This window comes from Phragmites australis, chromosome 7 (assembly GCF_958298935.1).
Source record: "Phragmites australis chromosome 7, lpPhrAust1.1, whole genome shotgun sequence".
NCBI lineage: Eukaryota > Viridiplantae > Streptophyta > Magnoliopsida > Poales > Poaceae > Phragmites > Phragmites australis.
In genome coordinates, this window is record NC_084927.1 from 26,947,136 (window position 1) to 26,974,609 (window position 27,474).

General features: G+C 44.0%; 1 protein-coding gene and 1 pseudogene across 2 annotated transcripts; one reads left to right on the forward strand and one right to left on the reverse strand.

Annotated features, from left to right (window-relative positions):
* Positions 1-521: 521 nt before the first annotated feature.
* Positions 522-2,823, reverse strand: LOC133924470 (uncharacterized protein ycf20). Of its 2 annotated transcripts, none has more exons than XM_062370019.1 (2): positions 2,518-2,823; positions 522-1,650 (listed from the first exon to the last, which is right to left on the reverse strand). In XM_062370019.1, the coding sequence occupies exon 2, from the start codon at positions 1,639-1,641 to the stop codon at positions 1,180-1,182; it is 462 nt and encodes a 153-aa protein (XP_062226003.1). In that variant the 5' UTR covers positions 1,642-1,650; positions 2,518-2,823; the 3' UTR covers positions 522-1,179. The 2 variants fall into 2 exon arrangements, with proteins under 2 accessions (XP_062226003.1, XP_062226002.1); XM_062370018.1 differs by having other exon boundaries at positions 522-1,655; positions 2,518-2,812.
* A 145-nt stretch (positions 2,824-2,968) lies between these two features.
* LOC133924469 (pentatricopeptide repeat-containing protein At1g06710, mitochondrial-like) lies at positions 2,969-7,329 on the forward strand (annotated as a pseudogene).
* Positions 7,330-27,474: the final 20,145 nt, after the last annotated feature.

Sequence of the window (27,474 nt, forward strand, 5' to 3'; positions counted from 1 at the left end):
ATCTACACCGGCGGCCAACTGGGATCTGCGTGTTCGTTGTATGATTTACCGACCCTCTCACGCGGTCACGCCTCAATTTCACGCTGCTGCTGCTGCTTACGTTCAGTATCCTCTGCATGTCTATAGCCAGTATAGGAGAATAATTACTTTCACAACAAGTCTGAAGATTGTCCGGCGCCATAGTGTATTAAAACTACATTACGATTTATAAGTGACAGTGTACTGCACCGGAAATGGAGTAGCTCAAGAAGTTAAAGAAATTGAGTACTTAGGGAACAAGCACTGGATTAATCATGTGGAATTGATACTCTATTTAAGCTCCAGACGTCGTAAGATGACTGATCTGGAGTGGAATGAACTAGCAGCTACAAACCATGAGAATATGAAATCATGAGATTGAGCTTAACCGAAGGTCATGTTTCATGTGTTATTCTTTTCTTTGCACAATTTCCCCGTCATCCTTATATGCTAAATCTAATATATGCACGATATCCAATCTATGGAGAGAAAAAAAAAACACATATATGAACATGTGCGATATATTACCCCTCGTCAGTTATTAATCACATAACTATATAAGCAACAAACAAAGTAGCAAGTACAGCCAAGCAAATCTGTAGATTCCAGTGGGAGTACATTGCAACATTACATCACCGCATGCATTACAATGGGATTATGGGCTTACACAAGCTAATAATCCTTATTTATCCTAAAGCATCAAATCAGTGTTCACAACCACCAAAAGTTGTGCACAGAACAAAGATGTTTGTATACAGCGTCATTGAAACTTCTCATGCTTGTCATATTGCTGCTGAGCAGTCAAGACACACTGATGCTACTGAAGTACTTCACAAATTTGTGCAACTGAATCAACAGTCAGTGATCCAATAGCAACTTCACTGCCACTCGGTTCAGAATTAGATTAGATTGAACTACCCATATTTGCACAGCACAGATGATTTCTATGTAAACTGAAGGTCAAAAAAGAAATATGTATCCTCTGATCCAGCAATTCCGAGACTATACCAGCAATGGGCCAATCTTCACATAGGAGAATGGGGCCAAGGAAGAAAGTTATAGATCCCTGCAATAAAACCATACGGTATGCCATATAACCACCGCCAAGTTTGCGGTGTTCAAGAGTGTATGAAGAAGCAGCCAAGCAGGAGGTAATGCAGCTCAGCTGGCAAGCTTGAAGGCATCAATAAAGAGGCCATATGTGAAACCCATCTTGAAATTGTTGAGGAGTGCTATAGGGAAGGTAACCTTAGGCCGGCTGTAATAGAACTTTGTCACATACTCAGTCAGCAGGACGCAAACAACTGCAGCGATAACATCATTCACAGCTAGTGCACCGAAAGACAGAGATATTGTCTGTGCAACATAAAATCCACCTAGCAACGAGATGCCACCAAAAAGAGCTCTTCTCGATCGGCTTCTAAAATAGTCCTTTGAGAGTTCTGGAATGATTCGGATGATGTCAACTAGCCTTCGACGCCCATCATTTCCCTGCACTGCACGGATTCTGAGATACTTGGATTTCCGTGGGAAGTTCCTATAGCTCGGAAAGATAACCCTTGTCTCTGCATATAATCCATAGCTGACAAGACCAGTGGCGAAAGAATTTGAAGCACATGCCATTAGAGACGTCTGCACTGCATAAACAGTTTTTTTCCAACAAGCAACATGTCATTAGAGATGATGTTATGCATATATAGCAAGAGTACATATATAAATAAGTTGGAAAGGAAATCATTCAGATGAGGAAAAGATGGTCCCCCAAGTAATAATACAACGAATACAAAATGACTGAAACAATTTAACCGTAGCCTATATGTAGAGACCAAGTAGTGACCGACCGTGCAAATAAAGGAAAATGCAATATTTTAGGACATACTTTGATCTAAAAATTTAAATATGAAGTGAGCTTAAAGATACTACCAAATATCGCTCTACCAAGGCATTTCTAATAGCTGAAAAATGCTAGCATCAAAGGGGTGCGTTAGACATCTAGAAACTCAAAATCGTGCAGGAATACTTGAAATGGTTCAAGCAGTTTGCAGCCATCCCGCATGTCAACATGTGTATTGGAGATTGCTTATTCTTAGCCAAAAGCAGTCTACAGTGGTTCGCTACAAGCCATTACACTCGTAATGTGAGTCAATTACTCAATATCTAGTTTCCATTGTGGTGTTGCTTCAAGAAACTAAACATAAACCCAATCTGAGATCTTTAGCTAGAAAGCTAACACACCAATCTTGGCTCAAAGCATGATTCGGCTAACTTTAACAGCGCACGCCACCAAGATTTACAGATCAGGGGGGGAGCAGGCTTAACGAATTTACAAGCGCCAAATCCTGAAGGCCACCGTCAAAAAAGAAAAATATCCTGAAGGCCACATCTCCAACATCTTGACCTTACCACTAAGAACTAAGAAGCAAACCAAAACGCTAGTCTAACCCAGGGGGGAAAAACGCAACTAGCATGATTAGTGCCCGCAAGAAAACTTAAACTCACCGGAGCAACTCCGAATGGTGTCGACGACTCTGCAGAGGATATACGTCGAATAACTGGCGTGCAAACCCAACCTCCCAAGAAAACAGAGATTCCACGAGTGGTGTCCTGTAAATTCACTAGCTGGACTAAGATTACGACCAGTGATGCGCTGAATTAGCCAATCGCTTGGCAAAGAAATCGAATAGAGAGAACAAAGGGGAACCCAAGGAAAAAAAAAAAAGAGGTGTGAAGAAGGGAAGGCGACGGTGAGAGGGGATATGGGAGGTGTGGTGCTGTTGCTACGGGGGTGGACACTCCACCTGCACCTGGGCCCCACCTGCAGAGCTGTTCTTCAAACTATTTACGAAACTGCCCTCCCCTCCCCTAGGGTTTATCTCCCACCTCCGCCAACCCAAAACCTCCATGGCCGGAGCTCCAGTCGCCGCCGCCGCCGCCGCCGCCAACACCTCCTCCTCCACTTCCCCACCATTACCGCCGACCGTCTCCGCCCCCTCCCGCCCCACCGCCGTCGCCACCCTCCATGATCAGCCGCCGCGCGACGGCAGCCCTACGCGCCTCGTTGCGCCGCGCCTGCTCCTCCCAGGCCACCGACTCCGACGACCACCTTCTTGGCCTCATCGAGGCCCCCGAGACGCACCCAAGCTCCCGCCTCTCATCCAAAGATTTCGCCTTTCTTCAACAGCCCACCCTTCCCCTCCCCGCCGCCGCCCTCCCGCCCCCCGAGGCCGTCCTTATCTCCAAGGCGATCCGATCCTACGGCGCCGATTTTGACGGCAAGGCGGAGCGGTTCCTGCGGTGGCACCGGGAGTTCCTGACCGACGCTGTGGTGGTCGCCGTGCTCCGGGCGGTGCGCGCTCCGGAGCTCTGTGTTAGGTTCTTCCTCTGGGCCGAGCGGCAGGTGGGGTACAGCCACACCGGCGCCTGCTACGACGCGCTTGTGGACGTATTGGGTTTTGACGACCGTGCCAGGACCGCCGAGAGGCTGCTGAGGGAGATTGGCGAGGATGAGCGTGAGGTGCTCGGCAAATTGCTCAATGTGCTTGTGCGGAGATGCTGCCACCACGGAGCGTGGGGCGAGGCGCTGGAGGAGCTTGGGAGGCTGAAGGATTTCGGGTACAGGCCGTCTGGTGCGACCTACAATGCTCTGTTGCAGGTGCTTGCAACCGTGGGGCAGGTGGACATGGGGTTTCGGGTGCAGAAGGAGATGTCGGAGTCGGGGTTCTGCATGGATAGGTTCTCAGTTGGGTGCTTTGCACAGGCGCTATGCAAGGAGGGACGGTGGGCCGATGCACTTGACATGATAGAGAAGGAGGATTTCAAGCTCGATACAGTGTTGTGCACCATGATGATCAGTGGACTGATGGAGACCTCCCTTTTTGATGAGGCAATTTCATTGCTCCATAGGATGCGGTGCAACTAGTGCATCCCCAATGTGGTCACATATAGGACACTGCTCTCTGGATTTTTGAAAAAGAATCAATTTGGCTGGTGCAAGAGGATAATCAACATGATGTTAAAAAAGGGCTGTAATCCAAACCCCTCCTTGTTTAGTTCACTTGTGCATAGTTATTGTAATGTCAGGGATTATCCTTATGCATATAAACTTTTAAAGAGGATGACTGATTGTGGTTGCCCTCCTGGCTATGTCGTATATAACATTTTTATTGGAAGCATTTGTGGTGGAGAAGAATTGCCGAGGCCTGACTCATTGGCTTTGGCAGAGAAAGTTTATGAGGAGATCCTGGCTTCTGTTTGTGTTCTTAATAAGGTCAACACTGCCAATTTTGCTCGATGCCTTTGTGGTGTGGGGAAGTTTGACAAGGCATTTCAGATCATTAAGGTGATGATGAGAAAAGGTTTTGTACCTGATACGAGCACATACTCTAAAGTGATCACTTTTCTGTGTCAAGCTATGAAGGTAGAAAAGGTGTTCCTTTTGTTCCAAGAGATGAAAAAGGTCGGTGTTAATCCTGATGTTTACACACACACAATTTTGATTGATAGCATTTGTAAGGTTGGTCTCATTGAACTGGCACAGAGCTGGTTTGACGAGATGAGGAGTGTGGGCTGCTCCCCAAACGTAGTGACATATACTGCATTGCTTCATGCTTACCTGAAATTGAAGCAGCTACCTCAGGCTAGCTACATTTTTCACAGAATGGTTGATGCTGGCTGTCCTCCCAATGCCATTACCTACGGTGCACTAATTGATGGCCTCTGTAAGGCAGGTGAAATCCAAAAAGCTTGTGAAGTCTATGCCAAGTGATAGGAACTGATAATGCAGAATCTGATTTTTACTTTGAAGGTGAGGGCACCAACACCATTGCTCCAAATGTTGTCACCTATGGTGCACTGGTAGATGGTTTGTGTAAGGCACACAAGGTTGTCGATGCTCACGAATTGCTAGATGCTATGTTGTCGACTGGGTGTGAGCCCAATCACATTATATATGATGCCTTGATTGATGGCTTCTTCAAAGCTGGAAAGATTGATAATGCTCAAGAGATATTTGTGAGAATGTCTAAGTGTGGCTACTTGCCTACTGTGCATACATACACCTCCTTAATTGACGGTATGTTTAAGGACAGAAGGCTTGATCTTGCCATGAAAGTTCTCTCTCAAATGCTGAAGGGTTCTTGCAGTCCTAATGTCGTCACTTACACAGCCATGATTGATGGGCTTTGTAGAATAGGTGAAAGTGAAAAGGCCTTAAAGCTGCTGTGAATGATGGAGAAGAAGGGATGCCATCCAAATGTTGTAACTTACACTGCTCTAATAGATGGATTGGGAAAAACTGGTCAAGTTGATATAAGTCTTAAGCTTTTTACACAAATGAGCACACGAGGATGTGCTCCCAATTATGTCACCTACAGAGTACTGATAAACCATTGCTGTGCTGCTGGCCTTTTGGACAAGGCCTATTCACTGCTCAGTGAAATGAAGCAGACTTACTGGCCAAAATATTTGCAAGGATATCGCTGTGCAGTTCAAGGTTTCAGCAAGAAGTTTATTGCTTCTCTTGGATTGTTGGAGGAAATGGAGTCACATGGCACGGTGCCAATAGCTCCTATTTACGGGATGCTCATTGATAATTTCTCCAAGGTTGGCAGGCTGGAGAAAGCCTTGGAATTGCACAAAGGGATGATGGAAGTCTCGTCGTCCCTGAGCATAACCAGCAAGGGCACATACACTTCACTAATTCGGGTACTTTGTTTAGCATCTCAAGTTGAAGAAGCATTTGAATTATATAGCGAAATGACAAGGAAAGGTGTTGTGCCAGAGCTAAGTGTCTTTGTTTGCCGCATAAAAGAGCTAGTCAGAGTGAATAAGTGGAATGAAGCCCTCCAGTTGTGTTACAACATATGTCATGAGGTCAGTTCACTTGTCACATAACCGCCTAAAGTGTCTCGATTTATTCCTAGGCAAAATAGCATATTAACCGCCTGAAACAACTTCATCTTGTCTAATCAAGCCTTACACTTCTATTTTGTTGATTTGACTCTTTGGTTTTGTCTAATCCCACCCTCCCATTAGTTTGCCTAACGGCAAATTGACATAGCAGTCAAACTTTTACCACGTGGGATGTCAAATGTGCACCAACCAAGCAACTCATTCAATATGCATGTATCATATTCAACCAATCATTTATTGATAAGCTTTTGTTTGAAACCTAACTCTGCATGATAGCGCCTCACACTTTACATGACCTGCTTAAATAGCTTTCTATAAGTATAGAGGTAGTATTCCTGATGATGCAGCATATTTAGGCACAACTACACTAGTACTACTTCAGCTTTTCAACTGTAGCTCCAAACAAAATAGTATAAGTAAAAGTGTAACTTTAAGCAGCTGCTGTAGTTTGTCTTAATTGCATCATCACACTTCCAGCTGCACATGAAGCTGATTTTCATGCTGGTATAACTAATATTGGGTATTGAACCAGGGTGTAAACTGGCAGGGCAACAAATCTTTTGATGGAGGGTAGAGCTGTGTTGTCTTACTGCACAGTTACTCATACAAGTGACAGTGTTGTCCCCTAAGAGCTTATTTTGATTGGGGCGATTTAGTTCCAAATGCCTATGATTTAGTTCAAATTTGAACTGAATTCTAAAAAATCTTGGAACTATCCCCCTCTTCCAAACACCCACGAAAGGAGTCATTCATTTCCCACATCTCATTTGTTAGCCAAGGACAGAAATGTGCTTATGTGCAACTCGTGGATGACTTAAGAAAACAGCACAGAGGACTCAAAGCAGCTGTACAGGGTATACGATGAAGAGCTTCAGAACACTGCATGCAGTCAAGCTGCACTCATGTAAGCAGAACTTTATCGCCAATAACGGCAGCCAATCTACAAAAATTTTAGCTGCTTATCATCATATTTGTGGTTTTATGTAGTGCAGATTATCAAATTCCATCTTATTTCAGTGCTGAACATCATTTTTCATTGCTGTTAACTAAATATGTTCTGACCCTTCAGTTTTCCTTTTTTATTATTGATTTAGGAATAGCTTGTTTATCTTCAGATGGACAAAGGATCATCTCAAAGGTTATCAAGAATAACCTCTGTATATAAGTTGCTGGTGGTTAGTCAAAATGTGCAATAAGCGGTGAAGACAACTTTTGATGTTCACAATCCTCTATTCATCAATTCAATAATACATCCTTCTAGCTCCATCAAATGTTGCTCTCTTGGTAGAGCAATAAAGATATTCTGTAACTACAGAATATACTCAAAATATATTACAGTTTTTCACTGCACAATTGTAATACTTATATTTCAAATAGAACTTTATTTATTTTAACTGTTAATATCTGGTGATATTGTATTGTAGCAAAACATTTCATCCATTTTTGTTAGCTCATCAAATCTTTGACCTCTTTTTAAAATTGCCAGTGTATAATTGAGTGCTTATTGATTCTCAGCATGTTTCAAACTTCTAGCTTGTTTTCGTATTTCTTTTTCCCATTTATGTGGAGATAATGCCCTTACATTGCAACTACAATGTCTTGTCATGTTATTTTTATTTCACTCTTTTAACTAAGCATTGTGGTGGTGTCTCAGTATTGCCTTGATGCAGAGGTTCTTACAATTAGATCAGCGGCTGTGCCCTATGCCAGGAAGCATCATTTTGAAGGCCCAAACTATACCAAGCTACATAATCTCTACTGATTACCACAAGTCAAATGCCAAGGACTTATATAATGTATATGTTACTGCTTGCATTTGAATATTTCATTCGCCTTTTCGGTGCTGCCACAATGCGTATTATCAGGAAAGCATAGGAAAATGTTTCATTAAGCTTTTCGAGAAAGAAAACCTTGCTTGTGGGTAGAACTTCTAACCATTTTCTTTGAATTTACAGTGGTAACTGGAGAGATACTAAGGAGTTAGGAGTCCATGGCTCTTCATTGCATTGAGTATCCAGGGTGCTGCCCTTGGAATTGGTAAATCATATCAGTAGCGTTTTTGCATTCCTAATTATTTCTCTAGGTGGTCACGTCATATCCAAATACATCTGGTCTTCTGTTACCTGTGCTTTCTTAAAGAGTTAGGACTGTCTGTAATTTCCAATAAGCATCATATCTTTTAGATGCTAGGACTAAAAGAAAATCTATGCTGATGTCATGCCACTGAATGATTTTTATATAAAAACAGTGACTCTTTTCTATGGGATTGCGGATACGCCGTTTCATGCCCACAGATCCATTCTAATGAACTGTTTTGTAGTGGTTATGAAAGGAACGATGAATCATATCAACCGAGTGTTGCATCATGACCAAATTTGGTTTTTTATTGCGAGATTTATACCATTATCATGGCTAGCTGCAAAACAGCAAAACAAATTTGGTCATGATGGAATGAGATTATTACTCAGTTCGTGAACCATTTTTTCCATGCATAACTCCATACGAGTTACTCTTGGATATGCCGCACACTTGTGCTATATGGTTTCTTGCATCTCATCTTTTTTTAATGATGTTGATGTTGAAATTTCAAACTGATGACTAGTCTTATTGTCCCCAATGCTGAGTATCAGACAGTTGTTGCTGTCTTAGTGACGAATCATGAACACATAATTGCCCGGAACTTTGTTAAGCGTATCTATGCTATTCTTCCTCTTAATCTTGAGCATGAGGCCCACGTTAAGTTTACCGGACAGTAGATTTCTGTCATCAGCACATGAATGGCGTCATTGCATGATCGTTGATATATTCCTGCAAATATTCTTATGCTGTTTATTCTAAACTTTGGTCAAAATAAAAAAAAATTGCATGGTATTATGACACGGAATGCATTGAAGAGATCCACCTGTCACACAAAAAGACATGAGCGAAAATTATGCAAGCTTAATCCCTAACCAGAATTCAATTTACCTGAACTCCCAGCTAGGTTCAGAAGGGAAATATACAAGCTTAATCCCTAGCCAGCCTATAATTAAATGTCACCAGAATTCCCAGCAAGGTTCAGAGACAGGAACAAACGACAGCATATGATCCATCCAGCTCCTGCCCCTCGGCAGTAGAGTTAAATGGAAGTAAAATAGCGAGGGATAGTAAGTGATAGAAGAAAAAAAATTGTTTTCATTGCGTCTCCCAGCTCTATGGGAGGCGATGAGGTTGATGGTGTCATGGTGATACAACATGGGATGAGATCGAGTGATAGCATCCAATACAGCTTTTGTACGTTTTGTGTTCTGTCCAAAATTCTGGCTCTACATAATATAGATCCAGATAAAGCATAACCTTAATCCATGCAATGTATCGTACCAACCTCACACGCTAGTACAGAAGTCAATTTAGAGTACTGGCACGATCCGCATGCTCTCTTCAGTTAAAAACACATGAACGTTTTGAACATAACACGGTTTTCAATATATACATTTGATCAATATTTTTTACTGAAATATATTTATAAAATCCAGAAAATATGATATTATAAAAGTAATTTTCAAGACAAATCTATCCAAACAATTTTTATGTTTATAAACTAAATATTTTTAAAATTATTGATAGTTAAATTTTAAAGGTTTAATCGAACCTTGCTCAAAACATAAGTATGAGTATAATATAGCACACCAGGTCAGCTCTCCCGAATTTAGGATCGGGTCCGTCTCGTCCATTCTCTCAGTCAGCCATCAATCTCAAAGCACCCCAAGAACAAACTAGTGATTGCTAATTTTCATCTACTAAAAGTGCTCTGTCGCTAGGCCAGGACTTCCCACTTTCTCATCTGAAGGTCAAAATCTCGTGTTGTTTTCTGATCAACTTCAGCGGCCTGAAGCAGCTCATCAGCTGTGAGCTTGAGTATCATTCCAGGAACAACTTGCCCTGTTTGCACAATGGAAAGAGACGATGGCTTATCTCCTGTCACCGTGCCAATACTTTCGGCGATGAGCCTGTGGCAGAATAGATCCGATCCAGTCCAGTCCAGTCCAGTCATCAACTGGATGACAGTACACCAGATCAGCAGGATCATTCCGTCGCTCCTGGAACCTTTCCATTGCATGGCACTGTATCATGGGATTTTGAGTGCTGAGATTTGCCCCAAAAGAGCTGTCCGTTTCTAGCGACGGCGGCCGACGACGACCGCTATTTCTGCAGGTCCCATCCATCACGGGACGAATGGTATGCTCCCACGATGAAGGGGGAGGGGATGGTGCTTTGTTCCCTGGTCAAGATTGTCATGCCAGCGACAGTTCGGCCAATGGGTTTGCCCCAATCTGACGATTCACTTCGTCCATGTAACCGAGCTCTTTGCCTTTCCTGCCCCGGATCTTTCTCAGAAGTCCCATCTCCCATGCATTTCTAGCGGTCAGAGGCCATACTCTACCTCCAGATAAGAAATGGAACCATTTGAGAGCGCTCTAGTCACGGAATCACCTTCCTTTGATCAGATGAGATCCCTCAGCCAAACTCAGATGGAAGGCTCTTGCAAGAAACTGCAGAGAGTGGAGGCTTCTTTTGCTAGAGGCCTGCATTCTGCAAGTGGGAACACAACATCAGAAGGTAGGCGGATGACATATAGAACCTATGGTGCAAATTACAGGAATAAAATGGGATTCTTCCATGGACCCCTATTAGCCAAGAACAAATGTAGTAGACCTTATCTATCTCCGCTTTCCGCCCCTCTTTATCTAAAGGCCATCAACTCCGCAGACATATTCCTGTTATGATGATAAGGACGTTGTATTTCACAAATCATATTCTATCAGAAATCTGGAAGGACGGTCTGGACAGATATGTCAAAGAGCCAATTCACCTCGTGAGTGTTGATCAGAAGCTAATACGGAGTAGAAAATTTAAGAGCACCAAAACACACGTCACAATCAGTATTAAATATATCTTTGAGCATCTCCAACAATACATTGACACATCACATTTTTGTCTAGATGAATGAGAGGTGAAGAAGAGACCAAAAAAAGCTAGCTCTTAATCTATAGATAGACTATAACGCATGAGGCATTAAAACTAAGATAAAAAAATACATGGTGATTGGTTGAGATAAAACATGGGTGGGTGGACTAATTAAAAGATTTGTTGTGCTATAGACCAACCATTGGAGATGTTAGCTATTGCACTATCCACGGATGATGTGGAAGAAATGATAGATAGCAACTGGCTGCACTATTGTAGACCCTCTTAAGGAGATGTGATGTGGGGGTTTGAATCCTCAGGACAGTTACCCAAGTGAAGTAAAAGTGCAGTCTAGTGATAATATGACACTAAAAAGTCTATTGTCGAAATGGGACAACACATAAAAAATAGTTGGGTTCACGATGGAGGAAAAAGAAAGGAGGGAGCGGACGGCGACGCTCGCGGCGAGGAGGGGATCCTCGCCGCCGGTAACCTCCGGCAAGGAAACCTCGAGCTCAGCTGCGCGGGCCCAAACCCTTTTTCCTTTGGAAGGGAACTGCTCTCTGTCCTGGCCATGCCTTCCTCCAGAGCCCTTGCGAACTGTGCGCTCCAAGCAAAGGGGTTTGACTCGATCTCCTGCCCTCATGGTGAGAGCGAGGTGAACTCGGATGGTCCAGGAGATGGACTAAACGGGACCCTTCGGCGCTATGGCATGTGCTTGCCGAGTGCGGTTGTGGCTCCGAAGGCCAAGGTTGCAGTCTCGCGGGGTGCCCTTCCGCCGCATGGAGCGCCAGCGCCAGATAAGGCGGCTGTCGCGAGCCGCCACAACAACAACCCATCTTGTCAAAGCCAAAACGGAATCCTGAGTCGATTGAGGGAGGGCTCCATCGTTTCTTAGGAAACGCTCACATCTTGCAAAGGTAATCAAAACCCACTTGTTGAAATCTCCTTCTTCCTTTGAGGAGCATGCAGATCTGGGAGCAGCGGTGCTGAGCTCGATCAACTCGCTGAGGTGGCATTGCGATTAAGGCCAGGAGGTCTGGCCAACGATCTCTTCGATGGGGGAGGTGATGTCGTCACCACGGATGGGGGTTGGGGACACCCTAGCAAAATCGTTCTGATTAGGGACGGGCCCATCCCAGCCCAATGGGCCTCTAATGGCCACAACGTTTGGATATTCCTTTCTAGATATTTTCACTTACTCCTCTTATCAAGCGCCCTACACTTGGATCTGGGTCTCAAAAGTCAGTAAACTTCTCGGGCTAGGGTTTCCTGTGTGGGAAGCGGAGGTCTGGCGATTTAGTGCTGAAGCAAGAAAGGTGAAGGCCGTCGATCTCCATCCACCTCTCCCGATCTCGTTTGCTCAAGTGGTGAAGGAAGGACCCATGGCTCGTCGCCCGAAACAAGATCAAGGGAGATCTTGGGGGAAGAGGAGGTCAGAGGAGTCCTGGACGGAGGAAGACGATCTCCTTGGAGGGGGGCTTCGATGGGAGCGTGATCTTCGTCACAAGCTACAAAGGAACTTCGATGTGCACAGCAAGCAGGGGAGCTCATGAACCCACGCGTGGGAGGACCACCACTCCTGGTGCCATGGTGGCCGAGGGGGCGGATCTAGTGACACTCGACCTCATCCTGGCCACAGAGGCTATGGATCTAGGGCCGGAGACCATAGATCTGAAGGGGGGCTTAGTGGTCCATGGGGCAAACTTGAGGTGAAGCAAGAAGGATGAACTTCTGAATGGCAGCAAGGCGGTCAGTAGCAATGGAGTCAAAACCGCCAAGGCTATAAAGTTAAACAACCGAAACCACCTAAACCCATAGAAAAGACTTGATGCTTTAGGTGCCAACAGGATGGTCATCACCAAGCAGATTGTACCAATGAGACAGTATGCTATAAGTGCAAGCAGACTGGCCACATGACGGTGGATTGTGCAACTGGGTTTGGAAAGAGCAGGAAAATCCAAATGTATGGGTTTGCCACTCCAAATCTTGGCTTCTACTCTATCCATATTCCAATAGAGAAGGCTCAGGTCATCCAAACCACTGATTTGCTATCTGTCCTCATGGGTGAGGTGACAGTAGAGAACATTGAGCTCGAATTGCAGCACTTGATTGATCCAAAATGGGATTGGAGAGTCAGGGAGTTAGATGTGAATGAATTCATGGTTGTCTTCCCCAATAAAGAGTCCCTCACAACCTTTTCTAGGTTTAATTATGTGGAATTAGCCCTCCACAACTTGAAGGTCAAGATCAATACGCATGGGAAGGACCCAGATATCACTGATCTTCTCAAACATACCTGGATCAAAATCTATGGGATACCTGACTTTGCTAAGGATGTTGAATCTGTCAAGGAGATAACTGCTCTAGTGGCCGAGCCTATTGTGGTGGATGAGCTCGACTTGCTGAAGAGTGATCCTGTCAGGGTTAACGTGTTGTGTAGGGACACACACAAGATAAGAAATTTTATTGAAATCTTCTTCAATGGGGAAGGGCATCTGATAAGGTTTATCATGGAAAGTTTCAATGACAAAACCTTTATTGATGGTCCCTCTAACAAATCAGATGATGATAAAGATTTGATGATGACAAAGGCTGTGATGATGACACCCTTAGGGATTTTGATGAAGAGGCTGGCCAGGGTGATCCTGGCAGGAAAAACTTGAGAGCTAAAAGCAAGAAGCAGTCTGCTAGGGTTCATAAGCCTATAGAAAAAGAAACATGTGTCGGAGGAGGTTATCCTCACTCCAACAAGCTGCAAAGATATCACCCCCATTGCCTCCTTTGACCTAGTCATTGGGGAATTGAAAATATATAGTGATGTGGAGGTGCAAGGGAGGCAGTTAGGCATGCTCAACCAATCGGTCAGCTCTAATGGTGTTGAACTTTAGTGTTAGTTGTTCTCCTACGACATGGCCAATTCTGTCTCTCAGGACACATAGCCTTCTGTCAGGACATATAACCAATTGGTGCCATGTTAGGGACAAAACTTACCTGACCAAGGACTTCTTGAGGAATAAAATATCATGGAGGTTGAGATTGAACATGGTGCTCAACCCTTATAGCAATCTGAGGTTCTTGAGGGAACGATTCTTGTCCACATCAAGATGGGGGCCAAGATGTTCATAATGATGGGAGATCTTATGATGACTAGGCCCTTGATAAATTGCAACCTGATGAGGCTATGGAGAAAGGGGAGGAGAACTTTGACAACCTCTCACAAATCAGCTCCAAGTCTGAAGAGGGTGATAATGCCCAAGGATGGGTCTCTATCCCCAAAAAGTCCAAGATCAGAACATACAAAAGGAGAGGGGCAGCAGTGGCTACCAGGGCAAGCACCAGGATCCCCAGGGATGGGGTTTCCATTCAGGCCAAGGCTATGAAAAGAGCCCAGGACAAGAACTCCGCTGCAGGTACTTCCTCCACCCTGAACCAGTTTACTATTCTTAATAATACCCCAATTGATTGTATTACCAACGTCATCTATGAGTTAGACATAGTTGCTGATAATATTGATACTCAAATTGAAGCTTTTAGAGCTGAGGAAATAATTAGGGCTAATACTGCTAAGGCTAATTATAAAGCCTTCCTTCAAAAGCAAACTGAGAAGGAAGTGACAAGGGTGGAGGACATTGAATAAGAGTTTACTATGGAGGTCATTGAAAACTTAGCTAGAGACTTTGAAGCCTCTAACCTAGTAACAGAGGAGGTCACAGTGGGTGACCTTGAAAAGAAAAGGGAGAGGCAGGCCAAAGAAGAAAAATAAATGAGGATTCTCACATGGAATTCTAGAGGGCTAGGCAAGTCAGTTAGGAGGAAGCAGATTAAGGAATATATTTTGCAAGAGATATTGGGTATCATAGATATCCAGGAAACTGTGAAGAAAGACTTCACAGGGAAGGAGCTCAAAGAAATTGCTGGCAATGAAAACTTTACTTGGAGTATGCTTGCTACCTCTGGCCACTCTGGAGGGATTCTGGTTGGGGTCAAGGAGGACCATCTGGAACTGGAGCACTATGCTATCCACCAATTTTATATCCAAATTGCTGTGAGAATAAGGATCACTAATCTCAAGTGGGAATTCGTCAATGACTATGGCCCAATAGATCACATCACATAAAAGGATTTTGTCTGTGAACTCGAGGGCATCTGTAATAAGGTGGATCTTCCACTTCTACTAGGAGGTGATTTCAATCGCATCAGAGAAGCTGAGGACAAAAATAATGGCAACATAGATAAGAACCTATTAGACCTATTCAATGGTTTCTTTGGGAAATTTTACTTAAGGGAAGTGAAAAAAACTAGCTCCAAGTACACCTAGACTAACAAATAGGTTGACCTAGTTTTGGTAAACCTTGACAGATTTTTGATGTCCAGTAGCTGGGAACAACATTTTCCCCTATGTCAGGCATGGAGCCTAACTAGAATAAGCTCTGACCACACACCGATTTGCTTGGACTCAAGGGAGTCTGGGGTTCAGAGATGTAAATATTTCACCTTTGAAAGACAGTGGCTCATGGATGGCAACTTCAAAGAGCTGGTGTGCGAAAGGTGGTTGGAGAAGAAAGCAAGAAGACATGTTAATGGCTACTCTTTGGACCTTTGGTATGGCAGTCTTTGTGACACCAGACAATTCTTGAGAGGGTCACATAAGAAACAGGTTGGTGAACAGAACAAGATCAAGCTTGGTATGCTTGCACAACTTGAGGTTCTGGATGGGAAAGCAGACTCTGAAGGTCTATCTACGGTTGAATGGAAGATTAGATACAAGTTAGAAGAAAGCATTGAGAGAATCCTCTCCATGGAGGAGATTTTTTGGAAGCAAAAATGTGACAAGATCATGGTTGAAAGGATCGAATAGCCCAAGAGGGGGGGGTGAATTGGGATATTAAATTTGTTTTTTTTTTAATTGACTACTGCTTGACCAAATAAAACTTATAAGAAACGCAAGTAAGGAATTTTAACTAGCACAAGATAGCTAACCACGCAAGAATTAACTAAGAAAGACAATTCCTAAGAAGAACTTGCAATAATAACAAAGCTCAAAATAAGATGCAAGAAAGTAAAGAGTTGGAGAAGACAACACCGATTTTTTTCCGAGGTTTCGAGAAGTTGGCACTTCCCCCTAGTCCTCGTTGGAGCATCCACCAAGGATGTCGCTCCCCCTTGAGTCACCAAGGCTCAAGTGCTCCCTCTTGATTACCCTTTCTCCATCTCCGGATTGGCGGGTATCAAACCAAGTACATCCTCTTTTTCCGGGGCTCCCACAATTGCACCAAGAGCTCACCAAGAAATCCTCCGATCACCAAGACCGTCTAGGTGTTGCCAACCACCAAGAGTAACAAGCCTCAAGCTTCACTTGACAAAGACCAAGCCTAGACAACAGCTAGATGCACACTTGTTACTCTCCAAGCACTCAAAGAAGTCCTTAATCCTCAACTAAGAACTTAAAATGGACACAAGTGCTCCCTCTCTTGCCTCTAAATGACACACCAAGTGTATGAGCTACTACAGGGTCGCAAGAGCCACTGTTGAAACCAACTGAGTGGGTATTTATAGCCTAGAGATCAAAAATTAGCCGTTGGCTAACCACTCTCATTTTACTGTAATCACCGGATAATCCGCTGGCTATATCCTTAAGATCACCGGATAGTCCGGTGGGTTCAAACCCAGAGCCAGCTGTCACTAGCCGTTGCACGGCAACATTTGTCCGGTGATAAACTCCGGTGAACAACAGTCAACACCGGATAATCCGGTGAGTACAACTCACCCGACCCTTCGAATTTCCGAACCTTCTGCAAGAAATACTCCGGTGATATTTTTGCTACCACCGGATAATCCGGTGAGTTCAATTTGTCTGAGTTTCTTCACAACATTTCTCCGGTGGTCTGCCAGCTAAGTCACCGGATAATCCTGTGAACGTAATTTTCCACTGTGGACCGAAGCAATGCTCTCTGCAAGAAATAGTCCGGTGTTCATATTATGCATTCACCGGATAATCCGGTGGGTACAAAATTGTTTTTCTCCGAAAATTTTCTCTGCTGGAAAAGCTCCGGTGGTCACCGGACTTTCAGCACCGGATATTCCGGTGTAACACTTCTGAAATTTTTCATATAATTCGGATGCCTCAATTAGTGTTTATCCGGTGAGTATTAGACATCCATCAGAGGATAATCCGGTGAATAAATGTTTTGTGAACTTGTCCAATTCAACTTTCTTTGAGCTCTAATTCCTTGACAGCTTCACCATGGACTTGTATGCTCTACCTAGTGCTAGAATTTAACAAGTGTGCATCATCTACGTCTAGACTCACTAAGTCAAGCTACTACTTTTAGCCCCCCTTTATAGTACGGTCAAAAGACAAAAAGAAAAAGGAAACCTATACTACTCTAAGTATCCTTCATCTCCTTTGTGATACTTAGAACTAGAAGATCCTTAGTCTTAAAGCATATGTCCTTTGATTGTCCATATAAGCACTTTAGGGACCAAGATTAACCAAATGTCATTGTATACTGAATTTTTGATTCCCTTCAAAACAAATTGTTAGTCACAGTAATATGGTTGTCATTAATCACCGAAACACTTACCACTTACCTAGGGGCCTAGATGCTACAATCTCCCCCTTTTTGGTGATTGATGACAACACAAATAACAATAGAGATATGAATTTGAAGAGCAACCTATCATACTAGGCAAAAGAATGTATAAAGCAATAAAAGCGAGATAAAGCCTAGCGCTACAAAACTATCATGCTAGAATAGGTAGGAATTATGCGAGCATGAAAATAAACACAATGTGATGACAGGCGAAACACATCCATATACAGAGCCAGATAGCCTGTCATAACATCAAAATCAATCCATAAGATCCAACATTTCAAAACTAGCTACCCAAAAATCTAACCTCCCCCTGAATCAAAATCTCACTAGACCCACCAGCTACTTTCTCTACCAACTCCCCCTATTACTAGACTCTCCCCCTTTGGCATCTAAGCACCAAAAAGAGAAAAACTAGGACATGAATAAGCAGCCGGAGCTGGAGAAGATGGAGGACCCGATGCTGTCGAAGAAGGTGCCACGACGAACTGAGAACCGTCGGCCTCGGAGTCGGAGCTGGACGAACTGTGACCCGCAGCTGCTGTCGCCTCAACGATCTGATCCTGCACTGACTGAAGAGTAGCATCTGGAGCGTCAAGTGCTGGCTCAGCGACTGAAGAAGGCACAACTGACAGCTGAGGGACATGAGGAGAGATGACTGGCTGCTGCTGCTCGGGGACTGTCGGCTGTGGAGTGTCCTCGAAACTCAGAGGGCCAGTGGGTATAGGAGAAGTCAACGATGGTAACACTGGCCTCTGAGACATCCCAGCAGGCAGAGAGTACACTCCGGAGGCCAAGAGAGCTGACAGAGGGAAATCGGACCCTGGAGTACGCAAGAGTGCACTGACACTGCCTGGGAGATGACTCGGGGCAGGAGCTGAAGCAGGTGCTGGAGCTGGCAACTGAAGGCCCTGTGCCTGGAAAAGAACGGAGAACAATCTGGCGTTGTTCTCACGGTCTGCCTGAAGTGCTGCAAACATGGCCTGCTGCTGCTGCTGTAGTGACTGCATCAGTGCAAACTGCTGCTCCTCTCGGCGGCGAGCATCCTCTGCCTGAGCTGCCTGCTGCTGCTGCATCTGCCGAAGGATAAGAGTGATCTCCGAAGGCACTGCAGCAGAGGGCTCGGTGGTAGCTGTCTCAGTATCTGAGGAAGGAACTGATGTCTGAGGCGCACCCTGAGTAGAACCACCAGCCTCAGCATCATGACGTCTCGGGAGTGGTGGAATGAACTCGATATCCTCCGAGTCACTATCGTCGTCATCCAAGTCTATGAAGGCATGAGGTAGCTCTGCCTCGGCCTCTGCAAGGGCCTGGTCCTCAGCGGCAACTCTGTCTCGCTCCTCTGCTGGGATTTGCCGCTGAGCCTGCGCCATAGCACGCTGTCCGCGACGTCTGTCCGTCGGAGCGCTAGGAATATAGTCCGGGAATCGCTTCGGGGATTGCTGGTAGACGCCAAGATGCTCTGGATAATGAATCGAGCGAGCCAACAAATATGAGATGAAATGCGCGAATGGCTGCTGTCTGCCCAGACCCTCTGCTATGTTATCCTCAATCTCACACAAGATGAGATCTAAAATGTCGAACTGCTGATGAGTGAGGATAGATAAGAGCAACCACTGCTGGATACTGGTAATAGCCTCTGCGTTCCCGATCCTAGGCAACAGGCTGCGTCTGAGTGCAAAGTGAACTGCCCTCGCCTCTGGAGTCAGCATCTCTGGCAGTCTCAGTGAACCTGGAGGAAAAGGCGACCTGAACAACAGACGGATCTCGTCATCCGTCGGGAAAACGCCACCGGTCAGAGGACGACGAGGAGGATGAGCGTTCGGATGAACGACCTCATGCAAGAATCTGGTACTCTCCTGAAGCCTCAGAGCCTCGAGCATATCTGCCCGGTACAATTTGTAGACCTCTCCCTGAAACATGAACTGAATGAACGACCTGTCGGGAGCGATCCATACTGTCGTATAGAATACTCTGACCCAATCCCCAACATATCTGTCCACCTGAGTAAGGAGAGCGGTGAGACCGGGGAATTCATCAAAGTGTCGTCTCACATCTGCTCCCCCTGCAGCTGACTGCAAGTACTCCCATCTCAGCGTCCTGTGCTGACTTAACTGAACGCTCTTCCTGCCAAATGAGCGATAGAAGCTCTCTTGTACCACTGTCCAGAAACGGGGATCAATCCCCTCCTCTCTGACCTCAGGGAACCACTCCTCGACTGGTACGAATCTCAGCCTCTTGATCCTCGGACCCTTGCAAGACGTGAGATCAAGCAAACGGACCTCTCCCTGAGCTGGAGGCTGCTGCTCAGACTGCTCGGACTGCTGCTGCTGTTCAGACTGCTCGGACTGCTCGGACTGCTGCTGCTGTGTCTCTACTGCCTCTAGCTCCTGGCGAACCCTCTTCCGGCCCCCTGACCGGCTGGAAGGCGTCGAACCTGACCTCCCGGAAGCACGAGTGCGGGTGGAACGACGTGTAGGAGGGGTGGTCTCATCTCTGATCACAAAACCCTCCTGCCTGTTGTAGGCATCAACAGCAGCAAGCGCTCTGTCCCATTCCTTCTGAGTCTTTGACTTCTTCTGCTTAGGCTGCTCAATTGCCTTGCCCTTGCCCTTGTCACTGCGATTACGACCCATCTGACAGATGCAACGTGAAATAGAGATGAGTGATCATATTGGGTTTAAGATTTCGAATAAAATTAACCCTAAACGGAACCCTAAGCATGGATGGATATGAATTGAGACAATCATGCTATGGATATAGGCAAGAGACAATAGATATTGATCAATTGCATAGAGGAAGACTTGAATTTGGGCAAATTAATCAAAATAGGCATGAATTTGAAGCAAATGTGAACGATTTTGCTTGAATTTGAGTGAAATGAGCGATATATGGTACAAACAGATGAACATGCCCTAGTAGGTGATGAAAAGGTGGAGACGAAGCTAATTTCTTGATTTGATCACGGCAAGAGGCAAGATTTGACACAATTCATCTAATTTGACATGAATTTGAGGCAAATTTGTATTAAAGTCAACGGATTTAACAAGGAAGACGCATAATTGATGAACATGCTCTCAATTTATGTCAATTGAAACTGAATGATCCCAAATTTGAGAGAAATTGACTCAAATTTACATGAATTTGAATGGAATTTGCATGGATTGTCTTGAATAATCACGAATTTGGCCAAATTATGCGCAATTTTGACTATCATGTACTCAATTCATGTCTAAAAGATGGAATAGCAACAAATTGGATCAAATTTGCTTTGATTTTTGAAGAAATTTCATGAATTTTGGCACACAATTGTATGAATTTGATCTAGGGCTTCATCAATTTGAGTACACCGGCCACAAATGTGCTCACCACGATGAAGGAGAGAGAGAGGAGGCGGTGGTGATGCCGGAGATGATAGCCGGCGGCGCAAGAGGAGCGGCGGCGGTGAGGAGGGCACGGCGGAGGCAGCTCTGCGCGCGGGATCTCAGGGCAGCGACGGGCGGAGAGCCGGCGGTGGCGAACTGGTGGCGCCGGTGGACGGCGCAACTCCGGCGGCGGCGCTACGGAACTGGGAGGCGGCGAGTCGGCGAGGTGGCGCGACAACGTACGAGCGGCGGCGAAAAAATGAGAGAGCCGGCCGACCGGGAAGACATATATGACAGGTGGGTCCCACAGTTTTTGAAAGCACCGGATAATCCGGTGGAGGCAACAGAGAGCACCGGATAGACCACCGGACTATTTTTTGCAGAACCAACTTTCAGGGACCGAAAACTCTGTTCACAGGATGTTCCGCTGAGCTTATATTTAGCACCGGATGACATCACCGGATATTCCGCTGATCACCAGGAAAAGACAGCGGACTAATTTTTGCAGAACTAAATTTTTGAAGGCCGAAATCTATTATACTCACCGGACTTTCCGCTGATCACAACATAACATCACCGGACTTATGTTAAGATTTTGAAGTTCACTGAACTGATGAGCACCGGAATGTCCGCTGATAACTAACTGATCACCGGACCATTGTCATGGTTGAACTGATCTGAGACAGAGATCACAGGATATTCCGCTGGTAAAATGAAAGGAGCGCCGGACTATCCGGTGATATGAGAAAAACCAGGCTGAACTAATTTCTCTCACTGAGTCCAAGTTTCAAATAACCACTCAACATAAACACATATTTGGACCAGTTTGAGTGAATCCCTTACCCTCTCAAACTCTCATTTACAAATATTTGCCAAAAAGGCTCTAACATATATAATTTTTGAAATAATCAAATAAGAGCCAAAGAAGATGGTAGAAAACACCAAGGAAATATTTGAGCCATATTTCCTATGAACTTAAAGATGAAGGCTTTAAATTCGCTAGGTCATGACTCAATAGGCATTAAGCACTTATATCTTTCTAATCACACTTTTAGAAATGTACGTTCACATTGAGAGCGAACTATAATCTCAAAGAGTGATATTCTCCTTTGTGATCTCTCTACCACCAATGCTTAAGTAATGTAAGACATATGCATGAAAGTAGACATGAGTGCATATTATATGACATGTGAATGCGAAGCGTAAAATTAATCTATCTTGTCATATTACTTTCCTTCTCAAGCTTCTTCATGGTGAACCCAACAACATGCCTTGAGAAGAACTAGTGACCCACCATTTCAAGCAAAACCCATGTCCACCATTACCTTGAGAAGGTTAGACAAGATCCTATTATGAATGCATCTATATGACAAGGTATCAAATGACATTAGAAGCATCGATCACATTTAGTTCATTTCGTAATCTACTAAAAGTGGCTTCATCTAGAGGTTTAGTGAAGATATCCGCCAGTTGATCTTCCGATCGAACACTACTAAGAGAGATATCATTGTTTGCCACATGGTCTCTTAGAAAGTGATGACGGATATCAATGTGCTTTGTGCGGGAGTGTTGAACGGGATTGTTAGCAATTTTACGGCACTCTCATTATCACAAAGGAGTGGAACCTTCTCTAGACGAACACCAAAGTCTAACAAGGTTTGCTTCATATAGAGGATTTGAGCACAACATGCTCCGGCGGCAATGTATTATGCTTCAGCTGTGGACAAGGCTACTGAATTTTGCTTCTTAGAACTCCAAGAGACTAGGGATCGCCCTAGCAAGTAGCACCCACCCGAAGTACTTTTGCGATCCACACGGCATCTGGCAAAGTCCGAATCCGAGTATCCAAGCAGTACGAAACTAGCGCCTTTTGGGTACCACAAGCCTATGCTAGGTGTATGCTTTAGGTATCTAAGGATTCTTTTTACCGCACCAAGATGAGATTCCTTAGGATTAGCTTGAAAACGAGCGCACATGCATACACTAAACATTATGTCGGGCCTAGATGCGGTAAGGTAAAGGAGTGACCCAATCATCGAACGATAGAGTTTTTGGTCAATCGATTTACCCGTTTCATCCAAGTCAAGATGTCCATTTGTAGGCATGGGGGTCTTGATTGGCTTGCACTCTTCCATCTTAAACTTCTTGAGGATATCTCTCGTGTACTTCTCTTGATGGATGAATGTCCCTTCCTTTAATTGCTTGATTTGGAATCCAAGAAAGTAATTTAGCTCACCAATCATCGACATCTCGAACTCCTTAGACATCATATCACCAAATTCCTTGCAAAACTCTTTGTTAGTTGAACCAAATATTATATCATCAACATAAACTTGACACAAGAAAAGCTCATTGTCGATGATTTTTGTGAACAATGTGGTGTCCACCCTCCCGATCTTGAATCCTTGGTTGATGAGGAAGTCACGTAGGCGTTCATACCAAGCTCGTGGGGCTTGCTTGAGACCATAAAGTGCCTTGACCAACCTATAAACATGATTAGGATATCTAGGATCTTTGAAACCGGGGGGTTGTTCAACATATACGAGTTCATTAATAAGGCCATTTAAGAATGCACTTTTCACGTCCATTTGATAGAGTTTTATGTTATGATGTGAAGCAAATGCTAGAAGGATACGGATGGCCTCAAGCCTTGCCACGGGAGCAAATGTTTCGCCAAAATCTAAACCTTCAATTTGTGCAAAGCCTTGTGCGACAAGTCTTGCCTTGTTGCGTACCACCACACCATGTTCATCTTGCTTGTTGCGAAAGACCCACTTTGTTCCAATTATGTTCTTGTCTTGAGGCCTTTCCTCAAGTATCCATACCTTATTTCGAGTAAAGTTGTTGAGTTCTTCTTGCATTGCCATCACCCAATCAGGATCAGTGAGAGCCTCATCTACATGTGTGGGTTCTGAACAAGAAACAAACGAGTAATGTTCACAAAATGAAGCACACTGACGAGAGCGAGTTTGTACTCCCCTAGATGGACTTCCAATGATCAAGTCAATCGGGTGATCCTTGGAAATATGTGTATGCTTCACTTGTGGTTGTTGAGGTGTTTTTTGTGGTGATCCAACATCTTGAGCTTGAGCTTGAGCTTCCTCTTGAGAGATATGGACATCATGTGATGGAAGTGGTTGATCATCTTTGTCTTCATCTTTATCAACTTGTGGTGCCATTGAGGTGTGTGGTATTGAAGTAGAGGGTACATCTCCATCGTCCTCCTTAGGCTTGATATCCCCAATTGCCATATTCTTCATTGCATCTCTCAAGGGTTCATCACCTACATCATCACAAGAAATATCCTCTCCTTGGGAGCCATTAGATTCATCAAACTCCACATCACAAGTTTCTTCAACAAAGCCGGTGGCATTGTTGAATACTCGATATGCTTTGGAGTTTGATGCATAGCCAACAAGAAAACCAATGTCACAACGTTTTTCAAACTTGCCTAGGCGTTCCTTTTTCTTGTAGATAAAACACTTACACCCGAACACCCGGAAGTAGGAGACGTTGGGTTTTCTCCCAATAAGAAGCTCGTATGGCGTCTTTTTCAATAGTCGATGGAGGTAGACTCGGTTAGAAGCATGGCATGCCGTATTGATTGCTTCCGCCCAAAACTTCTCCGGAGTACCATACTCATCTAACATTGCTCTTGCAAGTGTAATCAAGGTCTTGTTCTTCCTCTCTACTACGCCATTTTGCTGAGGTGTGTAGGTTGATGAAAACTCATGTTTGATGCCTCTTTCTTCACAAAAATCTTCAATTTGAGTGTTCTTGAACTCCGTCCCATTGTCACTCCGGATCTTCACAAGTATGGACTCAAACTCATTTTGAGCCCTTTTTGCGAACTTCTTGAAGATTTCAACGGTCTTTCCTTTGTCATCTAAAAAGAAAGTCCAAGTATATCTTGTATAATCATCAACAATGACAAGACAATATAAATTACCACCAAGACTTTTGTAGGTAGTTGGTCCGAAGAGGTCCATGTGTAGAAGTTCCAAGGGTCTTGACGTAGACATCATGGACTTGTATGGATGAGGACTTGCAACTTGTTTTCCGGCTTGACACGCACTACACAACCTGTCCTTCTCGAAAATCACATCCTTCACACCAACCACCTTCCCATTTTTGAATACCTTCTTGAGTTGGCTCATCCCAATGTGTGCAAGCCGACGATGCCAAAGCCAACCCATAGATGTCTTGGTGAAGAGACATGTAGTCAAGCTAGCATCATTAGAGGAAAAATCCACAAGATAGATATGCCCATGTCTAAATCCTTTGAATATTAGGTCATTATGCTTCTTACTCGTTATGATAACATCAACATCACTAAACAAGCATGTGAAACCCAAATCACATAGTTGAGCTACGGAGAGTAGATTGAAGCTAAGTGATTCTACTAAAAGAACATTGAAAATAGAGAGATCTTTTGAGATAGCCACCTAACCCAAACCTACCACATTTGCCTTAGAGTTATCACCAAAAGTGACTTTATCATGATTATCCACTTCATCTTCTAGCGAGGTGAACATCGTTACATTGCCGGTCATATGTTGTGTACATCCGCTATCAAGCACCCAATGTTTTCCACCGGCTTTGTAGTTCACCTACACACATGTGATCAAGCCTTTTGTTTAGGTACCCAACCAAGTTTGGTACCTTTTATGTGAGATACAAGAGATTTAGGCACCCAAAGTTGCCTAGGAAGTTTGCCCTTAGCTTGAGTTCCAATGAATTTTGCCATAATTTTACCATTTTTAAGCTTATGTAATAGAAAATGATGATCATTAAATGTGGACTTGTATTTAGAAGGCAAAATAGGGAGAGGTTTGGTAGGAATTGGACACTCCCTTGTGTGGTGTCCGGTGACTTGACAATGTTGGCAATATGAACCAACTTCCTTGATGAAACAATTCTTGATCTCCGGTGTCTTTATGACCCTTTTTACCGGGTTGGGGAAGCATCCAAGTCCTTTCTTGTTGAAGTACAAAGCATTCATCATGAGGATTTCCTTGTGCTTGTACTCCCCCTTAGTCAACCGGGCCACACAAGATTTGAGACTTGCAATTTCACTTTGAAGCTCTTGCTCCCTTGCATGGTTAGTCTTAGATGATGATGTAATATCACATGATATATCAAGAAGATCATCACAAGAGGTAGATGCATTGACCTTAACTACATCATTATCAACCAATTCATCCAAGCTACGATCAATGGCATCATAGGCATATTCAAGTTCTTGGTGTTTGTATATTAGGCCATCATGCTCAAGTTTTAGCTTATAGTTACTTGCTTTAAGAGACTTGTTGGATTCAACTACTTCATCATATTTTCCAAGCAAATTATTGTGTTTAGTGAGCAACTCATCATGTTTAGAACTAAGCATGGAGTTAGCATTTTCAAGCAACTTGATTTTAGCCTTTTGCCTCTTGATGATAGCAGCATAGTCATTCATTAGCTTAGATAGATCATTAGGAGAAAGACCATTATCATCACTACTATCATCTTCCTCACTACTCACCTTGTTGTTACCTTTTGCCATGAGGCACATAGGTGGTGCAGGTAGAGGTGGATCATCATTGACGATTGCGAGACCCGCGAAGTTGTTGTCATCATTATCACTTGAGTCATCACTTGAGCTCTCACCAGAGACCCATTCACCAACAATATAGGCCTTACGTCCTCCACCTCTCTTGTTAAAGAGCTTCTTCTTCTTCTTATCTTGATCCTTCTTCTTGTACTTGTCCTCATCTTCACTTGCATCAAGCTTCTTGGACTTGTTCTTGTTTCTCTTGTCAGGATGAGGACAATCATATGATATGTGACCAAGATTACCACAATTGTAGCACTTCTTCTTGTCTCCACCACCGAACTTGTCAAATTTCTTTGGACGAAATTTGTTCTTCTTGGGATCATAGTTGTAGCCCTTCTTTTGAAACTTAGAGATCATCCTTGTGGTTCTTCTCATGAGAAGAGCAAGCTCGGTGTCGGAGTCATCATCATCATGTTCATCATTATCGTCATCTTCATCACTTTCACTTGATGATAAAGGAAGCTTGATCTTCTTCTTCTTGTTGCCGACCATCTTTGCTTTGAGAGCAAGGTTTTTCTTGGATGAGGACTCATGATCTCCAAACAAGAACATTTCATGCGCACATATCTTTCCAACGGCATCTGTGATGGTCATGTCATTGATGTCTCTTTCATGAAGAAGAGAGATAATAATATTGTATTGTGGCTTGGGAAGTACCATCAAGATCCTACGAATAACATCTCCATCGGACAATTGAGTGAGTTCAAGAGAATTGATTTCTTCCACAAGCATGTTCATACGAGAATACATGTCATTGCATAATTCATTTGGAAACATCTTGAATTGATTTAGAGCATTCATAAGCACATGATATCTTTCTTCACGAATTCTCCTAGATCCCTCATGAATTTCACAAAGAGCGACCCAAATGTCATGAGCAAATTCCTTACTTCTAACTCTAGAGAAAACTTCTTCACTAATTCCCTCAAATATAGCATTCTTAGCCTTAGCATTCCACCTAACTTCTTGTTCGGTAAAAGGTTGTTCAAACCCAACGGAGGTTGCTTGCCAACACTCGGGGGAAATAGCCTCTAGATAGCTC

What these genes read in the sequence shown, in the direction of transcription:
- LOC133924470 (XM_062370019.1), bottom strand. Translation starts at nt 1,641, where the DNA reads ATGGCATGTGCTTCAAATTCTTTCGCCACTGGTCTTGTCAGCTATGGA.